The sequence below is a fragment of the Zeus faber genome (assembly GCF_960531495.2).
Source record: "Zeus faber genome assembly, chromosome: 17".
Taxonomy (NCBI): Eukaryota; Metazoa; Chordata; class Actinopteri; order Zeiformes; family Zeidae; genus Zeus; species Zeus faber.
The window spans coordinates 25,552,127-25,574,397 of NC_137204.1; the positions used below are offsets into that span (position 1 = coordinate 25,552,127).

A 22,271-nucleotide genomic window follows, 5' to 3' on the forward strand; every position below is an offset into this window, starting at 1 on the left:
ATCCTGTACTCGCACCATTCTGAGTAACTTTGCAGTTTTCATCATATGCTCTTAAATACTTCCTGCTCAATATTTTGTCGCTGGTCTGCAGCCCAGCGCAAATTCAGGAGCTTCCGATCGTCGGATTTGACGATATAACGGTCAAGTCCAAGGGTGTTCTCGTCGTCATTCCTGCCTTAATTTCCTTAAAATCCCAGTGTCAAGTACCGCTTATTTTTTTATGCACAAGGGACAACATCCAAACGCGAAATGATCAACTTAAAGTAGCGTCGAGAAAAAGTCACTTCGACAAATGAAAAGTTTTATTCATTTCCGTAATGAGGGAAATTAGAATGTGTAAAAAAAAAAAAAAGACTGGATGCTGAATGACTTTTACAGTGTAAATACCGACCTCAAACCTCTACGTGCACCTCTACAGTGATGAATGATGAATATGAAATCCCTCCACACTTGAGGGGATCTCCCCAGCGGGGGACAAAGTCGCCGCTCTCAAAAAACAATGTCTCTCACTTTGTTTCAAACGAGGTATCGATCCTTGTTAATACTCCCCTTCAGTGGCTTGTTGGCCCCACTTACCGGAGAACGGCGCCTCAGACCCATCTACGGACCGATCTGCAGCCTCCGTCCCTTCCCCCGGGAATACTTTAGAAGAATCACTTTATTGATCCCCGCGGGGAAATCTCTCCTCTGCCTTTAACCCGCCCCAGCTGTTTGAGGGGGCGGAGGATCGGGCCGCTACGGAACGGCCCCCGGGGGACCGCCTCCTGATGCAGGGGACGAGGCCTCGGCCGGGGGCGTCCCCCGGGAGCGCGTGGCCGACGTGCACGCCTTGGAAAAGGTTGTCTTCGAGCGACTGCGTAGGGGCGCATGGAGAGGGCGCCACCCCTCATCCGACAGAGCCGCACAACGGAACGGAACCAAGCGGTGCGTAACGGGGACACTTTCTCCCCCCCTTTTTTTTTTTTTAATATATATTTTTTTTATTCAATGAGCATAAAGCTGTCCCTGAGCACACGGAGTGGTCGCTCCGCGTATGTGGATGTATGCGCGCAGACATTTTTATAAAAAATTTACAAAATATTTTCTTCGATTGTTCATTTTCAGATTCGAACAATTGCAAGTCTTGAAGTTATAACAATCGATCAATAATGCACAGTTAAATAAAGATATGTTATTCATATCAATTCATCTCATTTCATCATAACGGGTGGGCGTGGCCAACAGGAAAGAACAGTTTATATGTTGACTGTATCCAATAATGTGTCGCTCATACCATAGAACGATTTATTGCTTGTTTAGTGAATAAAAAAGAAGATAAAGGATCGCATACTTAATCGCAATCGCAATATTGGTCTCAAAAAAAATGTTTTTTTCCCTAATCTCAATTTGATCATTTTCCCAAATGGTTCGGCCCTACAGCATAGACCCCCCATCACCCCTCCACCCTCCTGTACCACGTGCGAGGAAATGTCTTTCATTGACGATCTCCACATGGTGTGATGTCTTTTATTAAGGGTCTGTCCAGTCCAGCTCTTGTACCCGAGGTGATTTACTTCCTGATGAGAATGTTCAGTCACAGGACAAGATCAGTCAATGTTCAGTCTCGTGGTGAAAGGTTCGACTCTCTACCTCTATATTTTATTATGCCTGTATCCTTATATATTCTAAACCTACTGTATATTATATAAAACTGTGGCGGATCCGTCCGCCACACGCCACCAGGGTGACGTTTTCAGGGAGCTCTGGCACAGACAGTGGAGTAGAAACATACCAGTTGATATACCTTCTGTGCCTACTGTATTTATCATATCATCCCTAAATACTTATATATTATACCTATATACCTATACATACTATTTATAGAACTATTTCTTAACATGCATTGAGAGTTGACTTGTGTGAAATGTGCTCTATATAGATAAATGTTTCTTTATATATTTTTAAATGTGTATCTATTTATTATATTACACCTAAATATTCTATACCAATATATTCTGTTATACCTATGTATTACAGTATATTGTACATGTATACCTATATATTCTATACATATATATTTTATTATACCTATATACCTAAACATTCTATATATAGAGCTATTTCTTAACATGCATAGATTTCACGTTTGTGAAATGCACTCTATATAGATATATATTTATTTATATATGAATATATATTAGATTTCACCTATATATTCTGTTATACCTATATATTATATTATATTATACATACAGTATATACCTGTATATTCTATACATATATATTTTGTTAGACCTATACACCTATGTATTTTATTATACCTCTATACCTATATATTCTATAAATGGAGTTATTTCTTGACATGCATGACATAGATAGTATGCAAATAGTATTTACCAACAACTGGAACTTGAGTTTCTGGGGTCAGCTAATTTTCTCATTTAAAGTTATATATAAAAACATCTTATTAAAGTGCTGGATTCTCTTGCATATTCCTCCCATGCCGCCTCCTCTGCCAAACCTAAGTCGATTGTAGTGGTCATGTGGGCTCCCGGTATTTTTAGCCGATCACTTTCCAATCAGTACTAATCCCTTTGTGATAATTACACGATTCACGGTCCTAATTGATTTCGCTATTCCTCAGGTGCATTTCTGCAAAGAAACATGAAAAATTATAAGTGAAGTGATGACAAAGTGATGACATAGAAACACATGAAAATACGGCCATTTTTATCAAAAACATGAACCGATAATAATAATTAGTATTATTATTGTTGTTGTTGTTATTATTATTTCATGATGCATAAGTCTTTTCCTGTGTACTATGTACAATGTGTTCAGTGCTCCATTATAAGAGCCAGATGTTATAAGCGGTCACACGTTGCACAGCAGGGAATCCACAGTCCGGTCAAGACCGCCGGACACTCTGCCCCGCCCGCTGAAGGGAGCAGGGCGTGCACCCGCAACGCGCACACAACAGAAAAATACCCCAAAATAGGACTGAAACGCACGCCCAGATCACACGTTACTGCCCCTTTCCCTCCAGCACTGGAACCCCGTTGGCAGGGCCGTGCGGCGGAGGGCGTCCTGCAGGAGGAGAGCCCTCATTTAAATGCCACGGTAAAGATGGTGACAAACACCGCCGGGCACCGGGCCCCCTTTGTGGAGGATGAATATAAATGTGAGAAAGCAAGGGCGGGGAAGCGTAGGAAAGTGCTTAGACAAGCAAGAGGCGGCTTCACTCCTCAAACCACGCCTGCCGGTGTTTGGTCTTTGAAACGCCCTTGTGATAACAGATGTCCCGGTGCCAAAAAAACAAAAACAGCAAAAAAAAACAAAAAACAAAACCGTGCATCTCTACGATAGCCCCTTGGTATAAAAACGCCTTGTTCCCCGCTGTGCCTCTGGAGCCCGCACCACCCCCCTCCCCCGGCAGTGCAGTTGGAGTCCCGCTGTGGGAAATGGAAATAGCTTGGACATTAGTGCGCCGCCCGCCGCGCCGCAGCCAAACAACTCAAAGGCCGACGTGTCGGCGTGTATTTATGACTCCCGGCAAAGTGGGCGGCGCGGGGGCGGGGGCGAAAAAGGAAGAGCAGATGCTCCCCATAAACCCCCTTCGTTGCCTTCTTTGCGGCTAAAAAGCGCGAACGGCCTCGCCGCTCGGCCACTGGTCAAAGTCGGCGGCTGCTTGGCGGCGGCCGGGGGCTTCCTCACCGCCCCGGATCGCCCCCTGGAGCGTTGGGGGGCAAATCGCCGCCGTGCGCAGCCCCACGCCCCCGTCTCACCGTTCTGCCTGTCTCTTTATCTCCAACTGCCTCCGCCCCTCCCCCCTCTCTCCCCCTCTCGCTCGGTTTTTCAGCATCTGTTCAGGTACTTTGGCCCAATTTTCTCCGCCCGTATCCCCCTCCCCCCACACAAAGAACAGCATCACCCTGCGCAGCGGCTCCAAGTGCCCTGGATATGAGCGCCACGTTCCCGGAGCATTAAGAGCCGAGCTGTGGCGTCATAGAGGGATATGGCCCATCTGCTGCGGCGGCTGCTCTTCCATTCCATTTGCGACGGAATGCGAGAGGAATGCGCGGTTTCGAATTATGGGGGGGTTGGACGGGGGGTCTAGCCCTGGCCCCCCTGACTCGGACCCCCCGCAAACACAGGTCGGGGGGGTCGAAACATTTTTATATCCTTCTTACCCCTCATCGTAAATATTACAATGTATTTGCCGTATTCACGCCTGGAGGAATCTTGTAATACGATTTCAGACACCCCTAAAGTGGACTGTACCATTACTGTACGCCGAGCGTGCCTGTTGACCCAACGATTGCGCAGGCTCATTGATGCTCGATGGTGTGGGTCGGTTGGTGAGGAGAGGAGGAGGGGGGGGTGGTGGTGGAGGAGGTGGAGAAGCAGATCAGAGAGGAGAGGGAGAGAGGAGGAGGCGGAGGAGGAGGATGTGTCGCAGTGGTGTAGTCTATGTGATACGCAGGTGTAGTTTACACGGTATGGCCGCTCTGGGATTTGCGTAATGCCCGCTTTTAAAAGATGCGCCAGGATACGGAACAATGAAGTTTTGTGACGGAGCTTTTGTTTGGCAAATAGGGCTTCATTTGTGCCGGATCTGGCCAGAACACGATCCGGGAAGTCCCACATTGGATCCGGCACCTCTGCACAGGCTAGATGTGAGCTCCGCCTTCAATACCCCTCCTACACACACACTGCTGTGCTCGGCCGAACATTTAAACATGGAGTTTACTCCAATGTAAACGTTTCACGCATTTGGGCGTGGTTTCAACGCCTCCAGCAGACACACCTCAGCCTCTCAGAAAAGAGGGAACTGCCTTTTTTTTCCTCACAATTGTATTATGCTATAGATATTTTTTTTTAATTATTGTATTTTGGCTGGGTGCTTGATAACACATTATTCTGTGGCGTGACAAACTCAGAACACATTTATTTTTGCTTTACAGGAACTTTACTTTAACATAATCTTTAACGAATGCATTATTTTGGCTCCCGATATCAGAAGAAGGGACAGAGCGGAAAAATTACAAAGTGGGAGTGAATAGTTACTTCTCAAACTCTGGACTGAGCCTGTGCATGAACATAGATTTATTATCAATATTTTTGATAATATTATAATTATATTATAATATAATTTAATAATAAATCTGTCTGTACAATAAAATAATTCCAACTATGATGAATCTAGGTACACGTTGCAAAATAAGTATGTTTCCTATAAATAATATATGAGGGCAACAATGATTAACAAAAACCATTGCAGGAGTGTATCATCTTTCTATCATCTCATCTGTATCATAAATGTAGTAGCGCTGTGTAATGCTATTGTATATAAACCAACTTCATTTCGAAAGTCTTCCGAAGTCAAACTCATCTTTTTTTTAAACTGTTTTTATCCAAAATCTGCCAAAGTAAGAAAATGCCTGAAAATAAGCTTTGCAAGCATACACGAAAACCATACCGAAAACAACGTTTGGCAACTGAACTGAAATGTAAGGCATGCACTTTGCCTTTATCAGTGCTCAGAATTACTTTCTACTGGTCTTGTACAACTAAGAGGGTCAGTTTTAGCATATTAGAACTGAGTATTTCTTACCTTTCCACTTGTAGAGCGACGATTGTGAAGGTTAAAAACAATGATAATACAAAAAAAACATAATCAAAAAAAAAAAAACAATGATAGTAAAAACGGTGAGGGAGTTGTGGGACAAAGCGATCGAGAGGCCCTGACTCGATATTCAGTTCTTCAGCGCGGCCGCCAGGGGGCTGAGGCACGGCTGCACCACCCGCACCACCCACACCCTCAGGACTCACGCCATCGATTCTGAGAGCGGCGAGTGTGAACCAATCGACAACATCGAGTCAAAACGTTCGAAATGCTTGGGGTTTTTTTCCGCCTATCGGGGGGGACGAGAGAATCTAAGCATATCACAGGAACGACGGGTTGGGGGAGGACTGATATCCCTATCATATGTGGAGCTGAGCGATGCATTTCAGGCGGGAAGAACGGAAGGACTTGTTGAGTGTGGGTGTGCCGGTGGCGTTTCTCTGAAACCGCAAAGCGACAGGCCAGCGAGCGGGAATTCTCCCTGCCGGTCTAAAAATACCACAAAGCGGCTCTCAGCAGTGATCTATAGAGCAGCGGATGGACAATTAGCTTTGGCCATTTGGGACGTCATCATATGATGCACTTAAAGGCCATCAATCCGTCTTGTGGAAATTAGAAGCAATGGCGGAAGATTTTGGAATCGTTAGAATGCGCCGCGGTGATTGTCTCTGGGTTGGCTGTGAGGAGCGCAGGGACCGGGGGAAGAGGGACAAGGAAGGAGAGCGGGAGATAAAACGGGGTAGAGAGGAATAAATATGAGGGGTAGATAACGGGCACGGATGGAAAATAATGTTTCCTGACTGGTTCTTCGAAAGGCTGTGTTGTGCCACGTACAAACGTTGGTGTCTAAGCAACAAGTTTTTCAAATGGTACTACCGATGATTTATGTCTCAAGAACAATTGTCGGCCAAAGAACGATTGTCAACGAAAGAACCAATGTCAATAAAAGAAGCATTGTCAACTAAAGAACCTTTGTTCACCCGAGAACCTTTTTTCTCTGAAGAACCATTGTCAGTTAAAGAAGCATTGTCCTCTAAAGGACATTTGGTCGTCTAGAGAACAATTGTCGACTAAAGAACGATTGTTGTCTAAAGAACCATTGTCATCTGAAGAACGAAATTCGCCTAAAGGACAATCATTGACCAAAGAATGAGTGCTGTCAAAGACCCATTGTTCTCTCGAGAACCATCGTTGTCTAAAGAACGATTGTCAGCTAAAGAGCCATTATCAATAAAAGAAGCATTGTCAACTGAAGAACCTTTGTTCTCCCGAGAACCATTGTCAATTAAAGAGGCATTGTCCTCTAAAGGACATTTATCGACCAAAGAACCGTTGTTCTCTCAAGAACAATTGTCGTCTAAAGATCAATTGTTGACCAAATATCAATTCTGGACCAAAGAAGGACTGTCGTCTAAAGAGAACCAGCTGCTTCCGTATGGTATTCCACATTCAACGCCGCACACAGCCCGGTGCGGCACCACGGCCGATGGAGGCAGCGGTGGCACGTGAGATGGAGGTTAAAAAACGCCAGAGTTTCCATTGAATGTTTAACGGAAACGGCCGCACCTCCGGGTGGTCTCGGGGAGGGGGGCGGTGCTGGCGGAGGTGCGGTGTGCAGCACCGTACGTGAGCGTAGACAGAGGGAACCAAACCAAAACCGCAGTGCGGGTGTCCCGGCAGGGGAGGACCAATAAATGTTCTGTTGGAGAACGAACCCAAAATGTTCTTTGCGGAAACCGACGTAGGTTTGTTTGGCATCAACCCCCCCCCCCCCATGAGAGAACGGTTTGAGTTGCCAGTTCCAGCATCTTTTATTCCTCCGTCGCTGCGGTGGAACAAGCGTAGAGGGGTGGAGTAGGGCACTGGCTGCCGGGCACCGAGGTTGGGGCATTGAGGGAACTGGGGATGGTGACGGTGATGGATGGAGGAGGTAAAGGGGGAATAGGGAAATAGGAAGATGTGGGTCGGTGGAAGGTGGAGCGGGGGAGTGGGGGAGGAAGGGCTTAGGGGTTGGAAGATGAAGGAGGAAGGCAGGAAGGTGGGGAGGAGGTTGTAGAGGGGGAGTTAGAGGGCGGTGGCAGCGGGACGAGTCGCGCTTACTATAAAAGCACTCACCCACCGCTTGTGGAGAGCGAGGAGAACGGAGAGGAATGGAGAGAGGAGGAGGCGGAGGAGGCGGAGGAGGTGGAGGAGGTGGAGGAGGTAGAGAGGTAGAGGAGGTAGAGAGGAGAAGGTGGAGGAGGTAGAGAGGGAGAGGAGGAAGAGGAGGTAGAGAGGAGAAGGTGGAGAAGGTAGAGAGGGAGAGGAGGTAGAGAAGGTGGAGGAGTTGGAGAGGAAGAGGAGGTGGAGGAGGTAGAGGAGGAAGAGCAGGAGAAGACCTCATTCACCATGAACTAGTCCCGGCGACAGTGTGAGCTTTATTCCAAGTGAAAGTTGAATTGAGTTTGTCTCCGTTTCCTGCTGCCTGCCTCCCTGCGCTGGGAGCTCTGTTTCCTGTCCCTCCAGCCTCAAGGTTCCAGGCGGGTTTGATGCAGAACATGAAGCTTGATCACAGCAGCAGCGGCCGAGGATTTAGTGACGAGTACCATGTACCACGGTGCGTACTTCAGTATGTCCAAAACCAGGAAAGGAAACACAAAAAAACAGAGGGAAGGAGAAAGAAAACAGATGATGGATGAATAGACAAATTAAATACAGGTAGATGGATGATACGTGCATAGAAATGTAAACAGACAGACAGAAAGGATGGATGGATGGATGGATGGATAGACAAATATATACAGTATATATATAAATTGATGATATGTGGATAGATAGACAAAGACAAGATAGACAGACAGACAGGATAGATGGGTGGATAAATAGATAGATAGATAGATCGACAGGCAGACAGACAGATAGATGGATAGATAGATGGATGGACGGACGGACGGTTAGATAGACGGACGGGCGACGGAGGGCTAGACAGACAGATAGACAGACAGACGGACGGACTACCACTCGGACAGACAGACAGATAGACAGACAGATGATGGATGGTTGGATAGACAAATATATATATATATATATATATATATATATATATTGATTGATTGATGATATGTGGATAGATAGAAAAAGACAAGATAGACAGACAAACAGACTGATAGACGGACAGACTGACGGACGGACTACTACTCGGACAGAAGGACAGATAGACAGACGGACGGACGGGCAGATAGACAGACAGACAGACGGATGGATGGATGGATGGATGGATAGACAAATATACAGTACAGATAGATGGATGATATGTGGGTAGATAGACAGAGACAGGATATAGAGACAGACAGGATAGAGGGCGGGACAACAAACTTCACACCTGACAGAGGTCAGAGGTCACGGAGGACAGAGAGGCACCGGGGGCCTGAACCTGTTGCTCGTCCCTTTAGCAGCAACAGCAGGAGAGGGAGAGGTGGTGTACTCCACCTCTATGTTCCCTTTCTTCTGCCGCCGTAGAGAGTGGAAGAAAGGAAATGTCAGGAGAACACACACACACACACACACCTATACACATACATATACACACATACACACATACATATACACACACACGTACACACACACACATATACAGTACACATACATACACACACACACACACACACACACACACACACCCACACAGTGACATTTTCCCACAGAACTCATATTTCCCAACAAAACACACAATCACACACACGTCCACACACACACACATATACACACACATACACACACACACACACACACACACACACACACACAAAAAGAATGAACTCACATTGACCAACACAACACACACGTACAGACATAACCATCCCTCACCCACGCATACAAACACACACACACACACACACACACACACACACACACACACACACACACACACACACACACTCAATCACGTGCACACGTTTTCTTGGAAGACTTTCTTTCTGAAAAATCTCACAAACAAAACACAAATATACACACACACACACACACACACACACACACACACACACTGTTAAACAACAACAAACCTCTCACCCACTCTGTCTGTCTCTCTCTGTCTCCCACTCTCTCTCCGTCTCCCACTCTGTCTGTCTCTCTCTGTCTCCCACTCTCTCTGTCTATCTCTCTCTGTCTCCTACTCACTCTATATCTCTCTCGCTCTCCATCCCTCTCTCCCTGTCTCACACCCACACTGTCTGCCGTCACCATTCTCCCTCAGACAGAAAGAGCAGAGAAAGTCAGAGAGCGAGGGATTAGAAAAGGAAAAGGAGGGAAACACCAAGGGAGAGGGAGCCGCCCCTTCGTCCCTCTCTCTCTCTCTCCCTCCCTCTCTCCCGCTCTCTCTCACTCTGTCTCTGTCTCTCTCTCTCCCTCTCTCTCTCACTCTGTCTCTCTCTCTCCCTCTCCCTCTCTCTCTCCCCCCAGCCCTCCGCCCTCCTCTCTGTCAATCCCAGTGATCCAGTCTGAGCTGTACATCACTCTGCCGTGATAATGTCACAGGAAGTGGAATAACCCACCTGCTCTTTTCTTTTCTTTTCTTTTCTCTTCTTTTCACTCCTCCGCTCGGACCGCTCGCTCTGTTGTTGAAAATGAAATTACAACATATAACATTTGATGAATAAATACAAATAGAAAAACAATCCGTCTATCTAGCTGTCTTTCTGTCTATCTAGCTGTCTTTCTGTCTGTCTGCCTGCCTGTTTGTTTGTTTGTCCGTCTGTCTGTCTGTCTGTCTTTTTTGCAATGCCTAAACATTGATATTTCATTATTTTCTATATTTCAAGAACTATTTTTGCAGCAGTATTGTAATAGATTAATTACTGTACTTAAAAAAACAAAAAAAGTTAAAGAAAACACATTTGAGTTTTAATTTAATTTGACAAAATCCAAGTTCCCTCACACGCTGTTTTTAATTAAACAGTGAAAACAGGTGATATGACGTTTTGGGCATGTTGCCCAGCGGGAATTAGAGGAGAAAATGAGAAAACCACAGAGCTGTGGAGAAGAAACAGTGAGTGGAACCTCCCAGTCTGCCTGCCTGTCTGCCTGTCTGTCTGTCTGCCTGTCTGTCTGCCTGTCTGTCTGTCTGCCTGCCTGTCTGTCTGTCTGCCTGCCTGTCTGTCTGTCCGTCTGTCTGTCTGCCTGTCTGTCTATCTGTGTGCCTCCTTGTCTTCCTGTCTGTCTGCCTGTCTCTCTTTCGCTCTCTCTATTTGTCTGTCTGCCTTCTGTCTGCCTGTTTGTCTGCCTGCTTGTCTGCCTGTCTGTCTACCTGTCTCTCTGTCGGTCTCTCTATTTGTCTGTCCGTCTGGCTGTTCAACATTTTTCAGCATCGGCAGCAGCTTGCATGAAAAAATAGGCAATAATAATAATAAAGTAAAGTAATAACAATAAGTAAAGAAATAAAAAAATAAAATAATAAAATAAAAAATTAGCTGAAAAAACAACAACCTAAAATGAAACTCTGAGCAAAGAAATAAACATTTTGCAACCTGACGATGAACACGTTTTTTTCCATTCTTGTATTTTTATTTTTTATCTGTGTTGGTGGGATGCCAGCGTGTTGGTGGTGGTTTTAGTTTACGGGAGGCGGTGCGCCGACGCGCGAGGCGTGTAATAAGGCGCGGTCCACGGGAAAACTACATGCCGTCGAGTTATGTCCATTTACTATCGATCAGGCCGGGGCCACGTCTGTGTTTTGTCCTTCTCCCCCCACCGGCGCTGACTTGACGCGCCTTCCCACGCCCGGCGTTAGATCAAAGGGCTCATTTGTAAGTGTGGCGGCTGTGGCTCGGCGCCCCACCCCCCCCCCCGGTGATGGCGCTCCATCGACGGTCGCTGGCTCGGCGGGACTCTGAGGGCGAATGATAACGCTGAGAAGAGGGGGAGAGGGAGGACTCTCAGAGGGGAAGTCGGGGAACGGAGACAGATGGAGGCACAGGACTGGGAGGGAATCGGGCAGCGCGGTGTAGTTCAGCACATACAATCAACAGGACACTTGATATATATAGTGACCTGTGCTATAAATATAAGAATCTGCCCTATAAATGTGCCCTATAAATTCAAATATCTTTGCGTGGTAGACATGTAGACATTCATACACATATACATTTTTACATTTTTGTAATACATACAGTATAATGAAGAGGAGGAGGAAGAAGAAGAAGCCAGGAGCAGTGGGCAGCACCAACATGATCCTAAAAACCCCAAATTGCCAATGTACATTAAACTTAAACAAGAAACAGGACGAAAAACTGTCAGTTAAACTAGAAAAATAACGATAAACAATCAATAATATTCCGTTCGTTCGTTGTGTATTCGGATCTCAGGAGATGGACGGAAGTCATTTAGCTCCACCACCGTGACATAGACGGAGCGTTGGAATGTCCTTCCTTAATGTGCCCGTGGAGACGTCCTCACTCTGCCGGAGAGTGTTCTAGGTACAGCCGGGATTTGGGGGATATTAAACGGCCTCGAGATCCTTTTTTTTTTTTTTTTTTTTTTTTTTTTCTTTTTGTTTTGGTTTTTTGTCGTTCGGAGGGAATATTGGAAATCTTGTGAGATCAGGTCGACTGAGCAGAGTAGAAGTAGGGAATAAAACTAAGAGATGACATGTTTGTTAAAGAGGACTGTTCTCCTTTTCAACAAGTTAATACAGCTCTCTGAGGTCCCCAAAACATGTTTTTGAATTTTTTTTTTTGCCGAAAATACCACTCAGATTATGGATTCTAGCCATTCTAACATGCCTCTAAATCATCCTGTTCCAGGATGCTCTGTTTCAGTGGGTGGAGCCTCCCTCCAGAGGCCCCTAGTTCTGTGAGCCAATGGGGTTTGAGTTTTACTTCCAGGTTCCGGGTTGTATTTACACTGATTCCACTTCCTCAGTCCACAAAAATCTGTTTCTGGACAAAATTCGAGGGGAGAAATAATCAATCCAGTTGCTGAGTCTTGACTCATATGAGCCCTCGTGTTTTGAGCCACGAGGGCTCGCTTAAAAGCTTGTTCCGACTTTCGTTGCCGCGCTTCAAGCTTGTGGGAGACACGGACTCGGCACGCAGGGTTTTTTTTGTTTCATGCAAACAGCAGAATTATTTTTAAAATACTTAAATTTCCAACACGGTTGGTATTAATTCCTCTTTCTTTTAGAGGATTTGTGCTGCTCTGTGAAGCTAACAGAGCAGTTCCCTGCAGGGCTTGTTATTCTCCAGCCGTGGGTGGAGTTACTCTGATGGGGGGCGGTTCTAGTTCTACTCTGGCCCTAAATGACATAGATCAGGGCTGCAAATCTGGACGGCTTGTCTCACCCCATGTTTCCTGAAACGGACAGCTCACAACAAACTCACTGGGTTGTCTTTTTTCATGGTTTGTGTGTGAGCCGTTCCATCAGAGAGCAGTGAAGCACTGGAAAAAAATGAGTTTTCCCTAATGGGTCCCCTTTAAATGCTAAACACTAAATCAGCTCTAAATCCCAGACAAAGAGGTTTTACAAGCTCTGTACGTGAGGAAAGATGGCCGCCTGTCCTCTGTGAGTCGTTTTTTTTTCCTTCGTAATGGCGACGGATAAAGCAAAAGACTGAGCCTGAGGAGGAGCCAGAGAGATGCACGCTCTTGTTAAATGTTATACTTAAATAATAAAATAATCTCTCTCGACCTGATTTGTTTAGATAGTTCTTTTTTTATGACATTGCGACGCTCCAATAAACAACATGTTTTATTGTGCACTGTGTACAACTGCTGTGGTGGTAACTGCTTATGATATTGTTATGCTGCTATTATGCAGAAATATGCTTCCACTGTTCAATATTTTATACTTAGACATCTTGGGCCAAAACTTTGTGTTTGCCAATTAATATTTCATTTAGTAGTTCAAACACTGTGCAGGAGTCTGCCGTCTTTCAATTTAAGTGTGCAAACTTTTCCCGGAGCTCTGTTGACCAGCCAATACAATAATACTTTCTGAATAAACGTATTTATGTTTTGTCTTAGTTGCTTATTGTTCGAGGATGGGCAAATTGACCATTTTGATGAATGTTACACAAACTGAATAACAGTATATTGGTATAGTCAGTATTCTCCCCTAGAATACTGACTCTCTGACTAGAATACTGACTCTTAAATACATCAGAATGTGGCAGTAATATGAGCGCATAAATGCAGGGGGCTGACAAAATATCAATAAGCAGATTCTTAAAGGTCAGACCACCTGTTGTACGAGTCCTGAAGTGTGTGTAGTGGGATTTTACACCGTCCTTGAAGAAGAAACGCCTCCAGTCCTTGAAAGGACGAAGAGGGTGGCACGCTACTTCACACCCTTAGCTCCAGAACTCCCCATGAAAGTTCAATGGTGTCCAGATCAGGTGTTTTTGGGGAGGTTTCGCGGCGTCCATGAAACCACTCCTGGATTTGTCCAAGGTGTGTATGGGGGAGGCATTATCATCCTCGAATACGGAAACATCGCGAGGGAAGATGGTGTCATGGGTGGAGGCCATCAGGCGTCCGGTCATGCAGAGCAATGATTGGATCCAGCGGCTCCCTCGAGATGGCTTCCCATGCCATCACGAACCCCTCCACCGTGTCGAGCAGACGTGGGTTGAAGGCATCCTTTGGTCTTCTATAAACATAAACTCATCTGGATGGAGGGAATATGGTGAACGATGGCCCCTAAGACAGTATTTATTTCTGTCACTCAGGGGTCCAGGTTTTGAGCTCCTTAGACCCGGTTATCTATCTTTCGCTTTGGCCTTGGATAAAAGCAGTTTCCCAATGTCATGGTTTTACTGGGTCATGGAGGTGCTGGGTCAGTTCATTTGTCATTTTTGCTGGCTGTACTTTTGTGTAATTTGCTCGCTATCCGGGCCGAGCGACTTGAGAAAATAATGGAATTGCGAATTTCTTTAGACCGATATTGCGATTGCGATTTAGTATGCGATTTTTATTTTTAAGTTGCTTATCTTCTGTATTATTCACTAAACACAAGCAATATATCTTCCTATAGTATGAGCAACACAAAAATGGACACAGTCAACATGTAAACTGCTCTTTCCTGTCGGCCTAGGTGTTATAATGAAATGAGATGTATTGATGCATGAATTGATATGAATAACATATCTTTATTTAACAACTGAATTGTAAGAAGAAAGACCTTCAATCCCAGTAGAATGTTGACACATTGATGTAACTTCAAGCATTGTAATAGTTAGAATATGAAAAGTGTTTCAGCATGAATACATTTTTGATAAATATGTTGCAGGCATAAGTCCACATACGTAACATATGTCCTCAGACAAGGAGTGCCACTTTGTGCGTGCAGGGACAGCTTTATGCTCATAAAAAAAAAAAAAAGGCTCATTACCCTGGAAGAATCTTCGGCCGGACTCTACAGGATCTCACCGGGGGGGCGGAGCGGAGGGTTAAAACTTTCTGTCTCGGCGGGCGGCATGGAGGGCCCCCGTTACGCAGGTCGCCCATACTTGCCCTTGTTTCATTCCATCAGGAGACGTAAAATGCGATAAAAACACTCTCCCGGAGCACCGATCCCGATCACCCCGTCGTTGGCACGCACGTTGTCGGTACCGTCTGGAGAGGGCGACAGGTGCGCAAAATGTGCTGCGATCACTCCCCCCCCCCAATACCCTTGTCGCGCTAGGCGGCGGGCTATCTCGCCCATAGGGAGAGCCGGCCCAGGACTATCGCCTCTATTGGTTAGTGTAACATAAAAATAAATAATTTTGTCCTGTTAAATTGCGATGTCTGTTTGAAATCGATCGTCGTTCATCGTTCGGCCCTAACCCACGGTCCATCTTTGACTGGACGGATCTTTGACGTGCGACCACTCTCCCCTCTTTGCTGCGTTTGCTGCATGATGCATTGTGTCCATGCTGTCAGGGTTTTTAAGGTCTCCCCCCTCGACCATGAAATAATTCCGCAGTTTTTCTAGCCTATTTGACCTCTTTGTGACTCAGTGGCTGACGTTGCTTTGGAAATTTGCATGGCCCCGCGCTGACCATCAGAACCATTGTATCGCCGCCACAAAGGGATAATTGGCAGTCGACCCAATGCTCCCTCGGCTCCCGGCGACAGTTTCAATCGTAATTGCAATTCAAATTTCTTCTCATTTAAATTCTTAAAATTTCTCCAAATCATGACGCACGCGCTGAGTAGAAAATGCAAGGATGCGACGGGAGGTCCGCCCGGAAACTGCCGCAGCAACTCTGTGTTCCGACCAGATTCCCTGAGTCGCCGATTTACACAAACATCAACTATTTGGAGCGAACTGCCCCTTGGCCGGAGCGGCGGAAAGCCACCGCCCTGAGCCAAGTTTGTGAGACAGCTGAGTACCGGTCGAGGTTGCATCATCCATCCAACGCCGTGGCATGTTTTTCAGACTTGACTCGGCGTCGGCGTCCAATGGCGAACAGTCACTTATCACACATCACTCACAATGCTCTCAGAGCTGGGTGTTTAAATGGATTTAGTGCTTGTGAAAATGCTACGGCTGCACTTTAAGCCAGCGCCTCCTCCCCTGCTTCAGCTACGCCCGCTGGTGTATGTGTGTGTGGGCCGAGGTAGGACGTGCTGTCAAAGTAGATATCGGCCTGTATGTCGATTCGCATTTTTTTTTCCACCGAAAGCTGAGAACAGTTATCGGAGAACTCGTCCAGAAACCTAAGGCCGTCTCTGCGCGTGGGCGCGGCCGCAGCCGCGGCAGGGAGACAACCATGAGGCAAACGCATGGGAGCCAGCATCTCAGAGGGGTTCAGAGGGGTTCGGGCGCTGAGACACCGCACTTTCAAAGTATGGAGGAGTGTTGGGGTTAGACCACATAGACCACGTCGGCTGTGCTTGGAGCCGTGCATGGGCCTCGGGCAGCCTGCGCCGGAGCTTGAACAATCTCTCCGCCGGCTAACGGGAAGCTGGGTCGAGCAATATGTTCAGTGACATCCGACCGGAAAATAGCGAAATGATATCCGGTCGTTCCTGAGGTGGAGAGCTACTGTATCAGCGGGGGAAAAAAAAAAAAAAAAAAAAAGGTTTCCCACATCCAACTTTCCGTCCTCCAACCAGACGTACTGGAAACACCGGAAGACGCGGCGAGGTGGTGCGGTCCTGGCAACGTATCAAAACATTTTGATCGAACGTTTTGTCGCGACGCCAACAATGGGAAACGTTTGCACGGTTGCATCCTTGCCTCCTCAAAACGGAATATTTTTAGGATTAAGATGAGCACCACTGATGCTGGCGAGCCCGACTTTTTCGAATGTAGACCAAAACCGTGGCGGCGTGGCGATTACATTTCACTGCATATATGTATGAAAGTATGTATATGTATGTGACAAATAAAAATCTTGAATCTTGGCTCAACTTAACCCCAAAAAGGTGACTTTGATAAAAAAAGGTTTGACGATGACTTTATTAGTAGAAATTATTGGAGGCCACGCTGAAATTGACGGCGACCATGTCTGTTATTTCAGACGTTTTCACTCGATCAACTGTCTAATTCCCCGTCGTATTTGTCATCGCCAGCGCGTATGTCACCGCCGTGGCATCATCACCCCGAGATTTGTTGTCGACCGTTAAAAGGAAGCCGTGAAGCGCGGTCATATGTGGTCTAACGGTGAGTAAAAGCCTTTGTCTGGCAGTTTGTGGATATTCCTCCTGCTTCCAGTCCATTTGACAAACAGCTGCCCTGCAGTTAACCTCCGTCCAGGATTTTTTATTTATTTTATTTTTTTTGCGTTGTTCTTCTGAAATGTCCCGTATTGAAATTGGCAACACGGACCCCCTCAGTAGGGCGGAAGGATTTTGCATTGTCCAACGAGTCCATCCGGTGAAGAGTGTTTAACCATTATTTCACCCTCAGTCAGAAATGACACACTACACATTCAAGATTCAAGATTGAAGAGGTTTATTTGCCACATACATATACATAGCTTCATGCATATATGCAGTGAAATGTCTCTGCGACGCACCCGGAGATTATGCACCATAGTTATTCAACCGAACATAATAGCTAACTTAATTCCTACCTAGCAACTAACCGAATCTGAATCAGAATCAGAATCAGAAACTAACTGATTCCTAAAACGTAATGCAGTTAGTGAATAGAATAATATCAATTAAATATAATTAGAATTAAATAGGACTCAAAAAGATAATACAAAGTGGGGGTACAAAATAGAAGGGAATAGAGTTATATATATGGTAGATATACTGTATGCGTACCATCCAACATAGTTGAGTAGAGGGAACATACTATGTGAGCTGATCATATAGTGGAGCCACTGCACTTACTTTCAGCGCAACACTAAGCTTTCGGACTCAGCCACCTTTTGCATTTTGGTCGTTGTTGAAGAAAACTAGCATCGTCGCAATGCATTATGGGTTCCATTTGCCTCGTGAGAGTCTGGGTTCAGTGTGTCTGGCTGCAGTTGCGAGTCGCGAGCGCACCACTCTTTTGCCCGAGTGACTCCGGATTCTTGTTCGCTACGAGCAAATCGTTTGCGAGTCGTGCATCACTAATACAAACAAGTTTATTAAAGAAAAAATGTGATTTGTAATCGGTTTTAATTGCTCTTGAATGACGTTATACACCTGTACCACCTCCTGTACCCGTCTGTCACTCTTCCCCTCTGACCCCTTCAAAACGTCTGACCTTTGAACCCACCATGAACCCCCCCGTTGCACGGCACAGTGTCCGCCCGCCCTCCCTGCGCCGCTGCCGCCGCCGCCCCCTCCTCCATCCGTGCAGCCTCTGTCGGCCCCGCCCTCCATGCCTCTGTGTTCCTTCCTCCGCCCGCAGGTGGGCGATCAGGTCCTGGAGGTGAACGGGCGCAGCTTCCTGGGCGTCCCGCACGACGAGGCGGTGCGCGTGCTCAAGTCCTCGCGCCACCTGATGATGACGGTGAAGGATGTGGGCCGCCTGCCGCACGCCAGGACTGTGGTGGGCGAGACCAAGTGGATCGCCAGCTCGCAGATCGCCGAGAGCTCCGCCTCCAGCAGCGTGGCTGGGTGAGTGTGTGTGTGTGTGTGTGTGTGTGTGTGTGTGAGTGTGTTTCTGTATGTGTGTTTATGTCGTGTGTGTGTTTATCTTTTGTGTGTTGTGCATGTGTGTGTATCTGCGTGTGCTTGTGTGTGTGTGTGTGTGAGTGAGAGTGTCTGTGTACGTGTGTGTGTTATTGTGTTGGTTTGTTGATGTGGGTTTATATATGTGTGGTGTGTGTGTGTGTGTGTGTGTTTGTGTGTGTGTGTATGTGTGTGTGTGTGTGTGTGTGTGTGAGTGTGTGTGAGTGTATGTGTGTTTGTTATTGTGTTGTTTTTTTTGGTGTGAGTTTATATCCGTGTCGTGTGTGCGTGTGTGTGTGTGTGTCTGTGTGTGTGTGTGTGTAAGATGTACAACGTGTCAAATGATGAGTGATTGTAGTTGTGGGGGTAACGACAACATGTCCTCCAACCTCCAATGATCATTCAGGAGGTTCGCATTAAACTGAGTAATTCATGGAGCAACGTGAATGCAATTTGAGTAATTCATCTTCATTCAGGAATGTGTGTAAGCTGTGTATTTAATTATGTGTGTGTGTGTGTGTGTGTGTGTGTGTGTGTTTAATTATGTGTGCATGTGTGTGTGTGTGTGTGTGTGTGTGTGTGTGTGTGTGTGTGTGTGTTTGGCCCAATGAAGAGGTTTTAAAAGATGCTTTGGCGAAAAGAATAGATCTAATTAGGACAAATGGTGGGTGGCGGTAGCTCACGGGGGGGGAGTGGTCGTCGGGCAAGTGGAGGATCGGGGGTTCAATCCTCGGCTGCTCCTGGCTAATTTACCGAGGTGTCCTTGAGCAAGGCGCCTAACCCCTAAGGGGTCCCGACGAGCTGGATGTCTCCTGCATGGCTGACGCTGCGAATGTGTGAAGCATGTGACATGTGGAGCGCTTTGAGTGGCCTTAGAGGGGTGGAGGTGCTTTATGAACGCCGTCCGTTTGCCGTGTACAGAGCAGTACCACTTGTACTAACATCCTGTGTTTGTGGAAATCAGAGCTTTTTAAGCTTGGGCCACATGAAGAGGTTTCCAAGGCCGATTTGGCAGCGATTTAAGATTGGGCGGAGTTGGGGTGGTACAGGATAGTCAAGGGTGTAGTCCAGAGTAATGCAGGGTAGTACAGGGTAGTCCAGGGTGGTACTTGGTAGTCCAGGGTGGTACAGGCTAGTACAGGGTGGTACAGGGTAGTCCAAGACAGTACAGGGTGGTACAAGGTAGTCCAGAGTAATCCAGGATAGTAGGTCCAGGGTGGTACTTGGTAGGCCAGGGTGGTACAGGCTAGTACAGGGTGGTACAGGGTAGTCCAAGACAGTACAGGGTGGTACAGGGTAGTCCTGGGTGGTAAAGGGTAGTCCAGGGTGGTACAGGGTAGTGCAGGATAGTAGAGGGTGGTATAGGGTAGTCCAGGGGTATCCAGGGTAGTGCAGGGTGGTACAGGGTAGTCCAAGGTGGTACAAGGTAGTACAGGGTGGTACACAGTAGTACAGGGTGGTACAAAGTAGTCCAGGATAGTACAGGGTGGTAGAGGGTAGTCCAGGGTGGTACAGCATAGTCCAGGGTGGTACAGGATAGTCCAGGGTGGTACAGGATGGTGCAGGGTAGTACAGGGTGGTACAGGGTAGTACAGAGTGTAACAGGGTAGTCCAGGACAGTACAGGGTGGTACAGGGTAGTCCTGGGTGGTAAAGGGTAGTACAGGGTGGTACAGGGTAGTGCAGGACAGTAGAGGGTGGTACAGGGTAGTCCAGGGTGTACAGGGTAGTGCAGGGTGGTACAGGATAGTCCAGGGTAGTCCACTGTGGTACAGAGTGCTACAGGGTAGTCTAGGGTAGCCCAGGATAGAACAGGGTGGTGCAGGGACATCAAGGTTGGTACAGGGTAGTACAGGCTAGTCTTGCTGTAGAATCACAGCTGTCATTGATACTGTATGTGTGTGTGTGAGTAAAAGACACAAATCTGTCTCTACACGATCCCAATTTCCAACAGCCAATGACAATTATAAGTTGGCGTCAGAGGAAGAAGGAGGGAAAATGAACCTGCACAAAGAAGAACTCCTTCCTCCTCCACCGCTTACTCCATATCCCAGAGTCCACTGCCTCTTTATTTCTGTGCAGCTGGCTGCACAAACAACCCGGTGGCGAGCTTTACGGCATCCCTGTCTGTTTTTATGTCCCTCTCACGAGGAACCTCGCGGGAGGATACATCCTGGCGAGCGCTGGAGTACCGCAGAACCGCGTCCGTCCGTCCCCCGTCTTTAGAGTTTTGCTCCTCAAAGACAGCAGTCGTGATGTGCGGGCGCAGAAGAGACTCGAAAGTCTGTCAGTGTCAGTCGTTAAACGCGCGCCGCTCAATCTCTTCGCTGACGTTCGCGATGAAAAACATCACAACGCGGACTCGGCTTTCCGGATCCAGAAACATTTCGAAGCTGTGCCAGAGGGGGCTCGTTCTGGGTTAAAACAAGAGGGGGTGTGTTTTTGTGGGACCCATTTTACAAGCAGATAAAAAAGATGGCAGCGATCAAGGCAACTTCTCACACCGTCGGAAACACCTTTCTGCCTCATTACCTTCCCTTCCACTCCACCTACACAACCACCACCACTACCCGACTCATCTGCAACCCATCTACTGGACAGAATGAGATCTTTCATGAGTCAAATTAGAGTCTAATAATCCTGACGCCAGACTAGATTCCCTCTCCCTCTCTAGTCTCCTCATTTAAATGTTTTCGTTACAATTGACGGCTTGTAAATGATCATTGCTTTGTTTTTATTCTCAGTGCGAATGTCATTTTCAATATGAAAAAAAATTTTTTGACACAATTTACCACTTCACTGTCACTTTTTTTTTTTTTTTTTTTCCCCCCCGTCTGAACACACACACACACACACCATCCGTCAAAGAGATGGAGAAAAACCACGCAGGCCGAGGGAAGATCAGCGGAAGGCGGAAGACGAAACCCCGATAAATTCATAATTTGATAAATGCGCCGACGTCCGTTTGATCGGCGTTGGGTCTCAGATGAGATTACTCTCCATTCAACTGCAGAACCCGCCCTCGCAGCAACGCTATTAAAATAACGTCAGAGTGGTTAATGGAAGAGGCCGTGCACAGCCACCGGCAAACTCATCAAGATGAGTGAGGGAACCTGCCTCCCACCGCGTCGGTCCTGGTGGAGACAGAGGTGGTGTTCATCCTAAACATAAACGCTGGTTTAATAAACATGAATCAACGACTGGAATAAGGACTCCGTGGAACGATATCGTAAACTGTTGCATATGGAGCGTAGATCTTTAGGAAGGAGCATTAGGATGGATGCCGCCGCCACCCCCGCCCCCTCCCCATGGAGTCCTGACGCTGGAGGTGTTGGAGAGCTGGAGATGCGAGATGGTGGTGTAGACACTGAGTGGAGCCTGATACTGGTGGAGATGGGGAGGTGGTGGGAGCTGATACTGTTGGAGATAAGGTGTAGGTGAGAGCTGATACTGGGGGAGATGGGGTGAAGGTTAGAGCTGATACTGGTGGCGATGGGGTGGCGGTGGAACTTGACACTGGTTCAGATGGGGCGAAAGGTGGACAGTGATACCAGTGGACATGGGGTGGAGGTGGGAGCTGATACAAGTTGGGA

The 22,271-nt window shown here is 46.9% G+C and overlaps 1 protein-coding gene across 1 annotated transcript in view; it reads left to right on the forward strand.

Annotated features, from left to right (window-relative positions):
* whrna (whirlin a) overlaps nucleotides 1-22,271 on the forward strand; it is a gene marked incomplete at both ends in the record, with an annotated part of 163,313 nt that overhangs the window by 95,478 nt on the left and 45,564 nt on the right. The window contains one exon of the mRNA XM_080017523.1: nucleotides 18,417-18,625. Coding sequence (XP_079873649.1) covers nucleotides 18,417-18,625 — 209 coding nt within the window. The remainder of the gene's footprint in view (nucleotides 1-18,416; nucleotides 18,626-22,271) is intronic.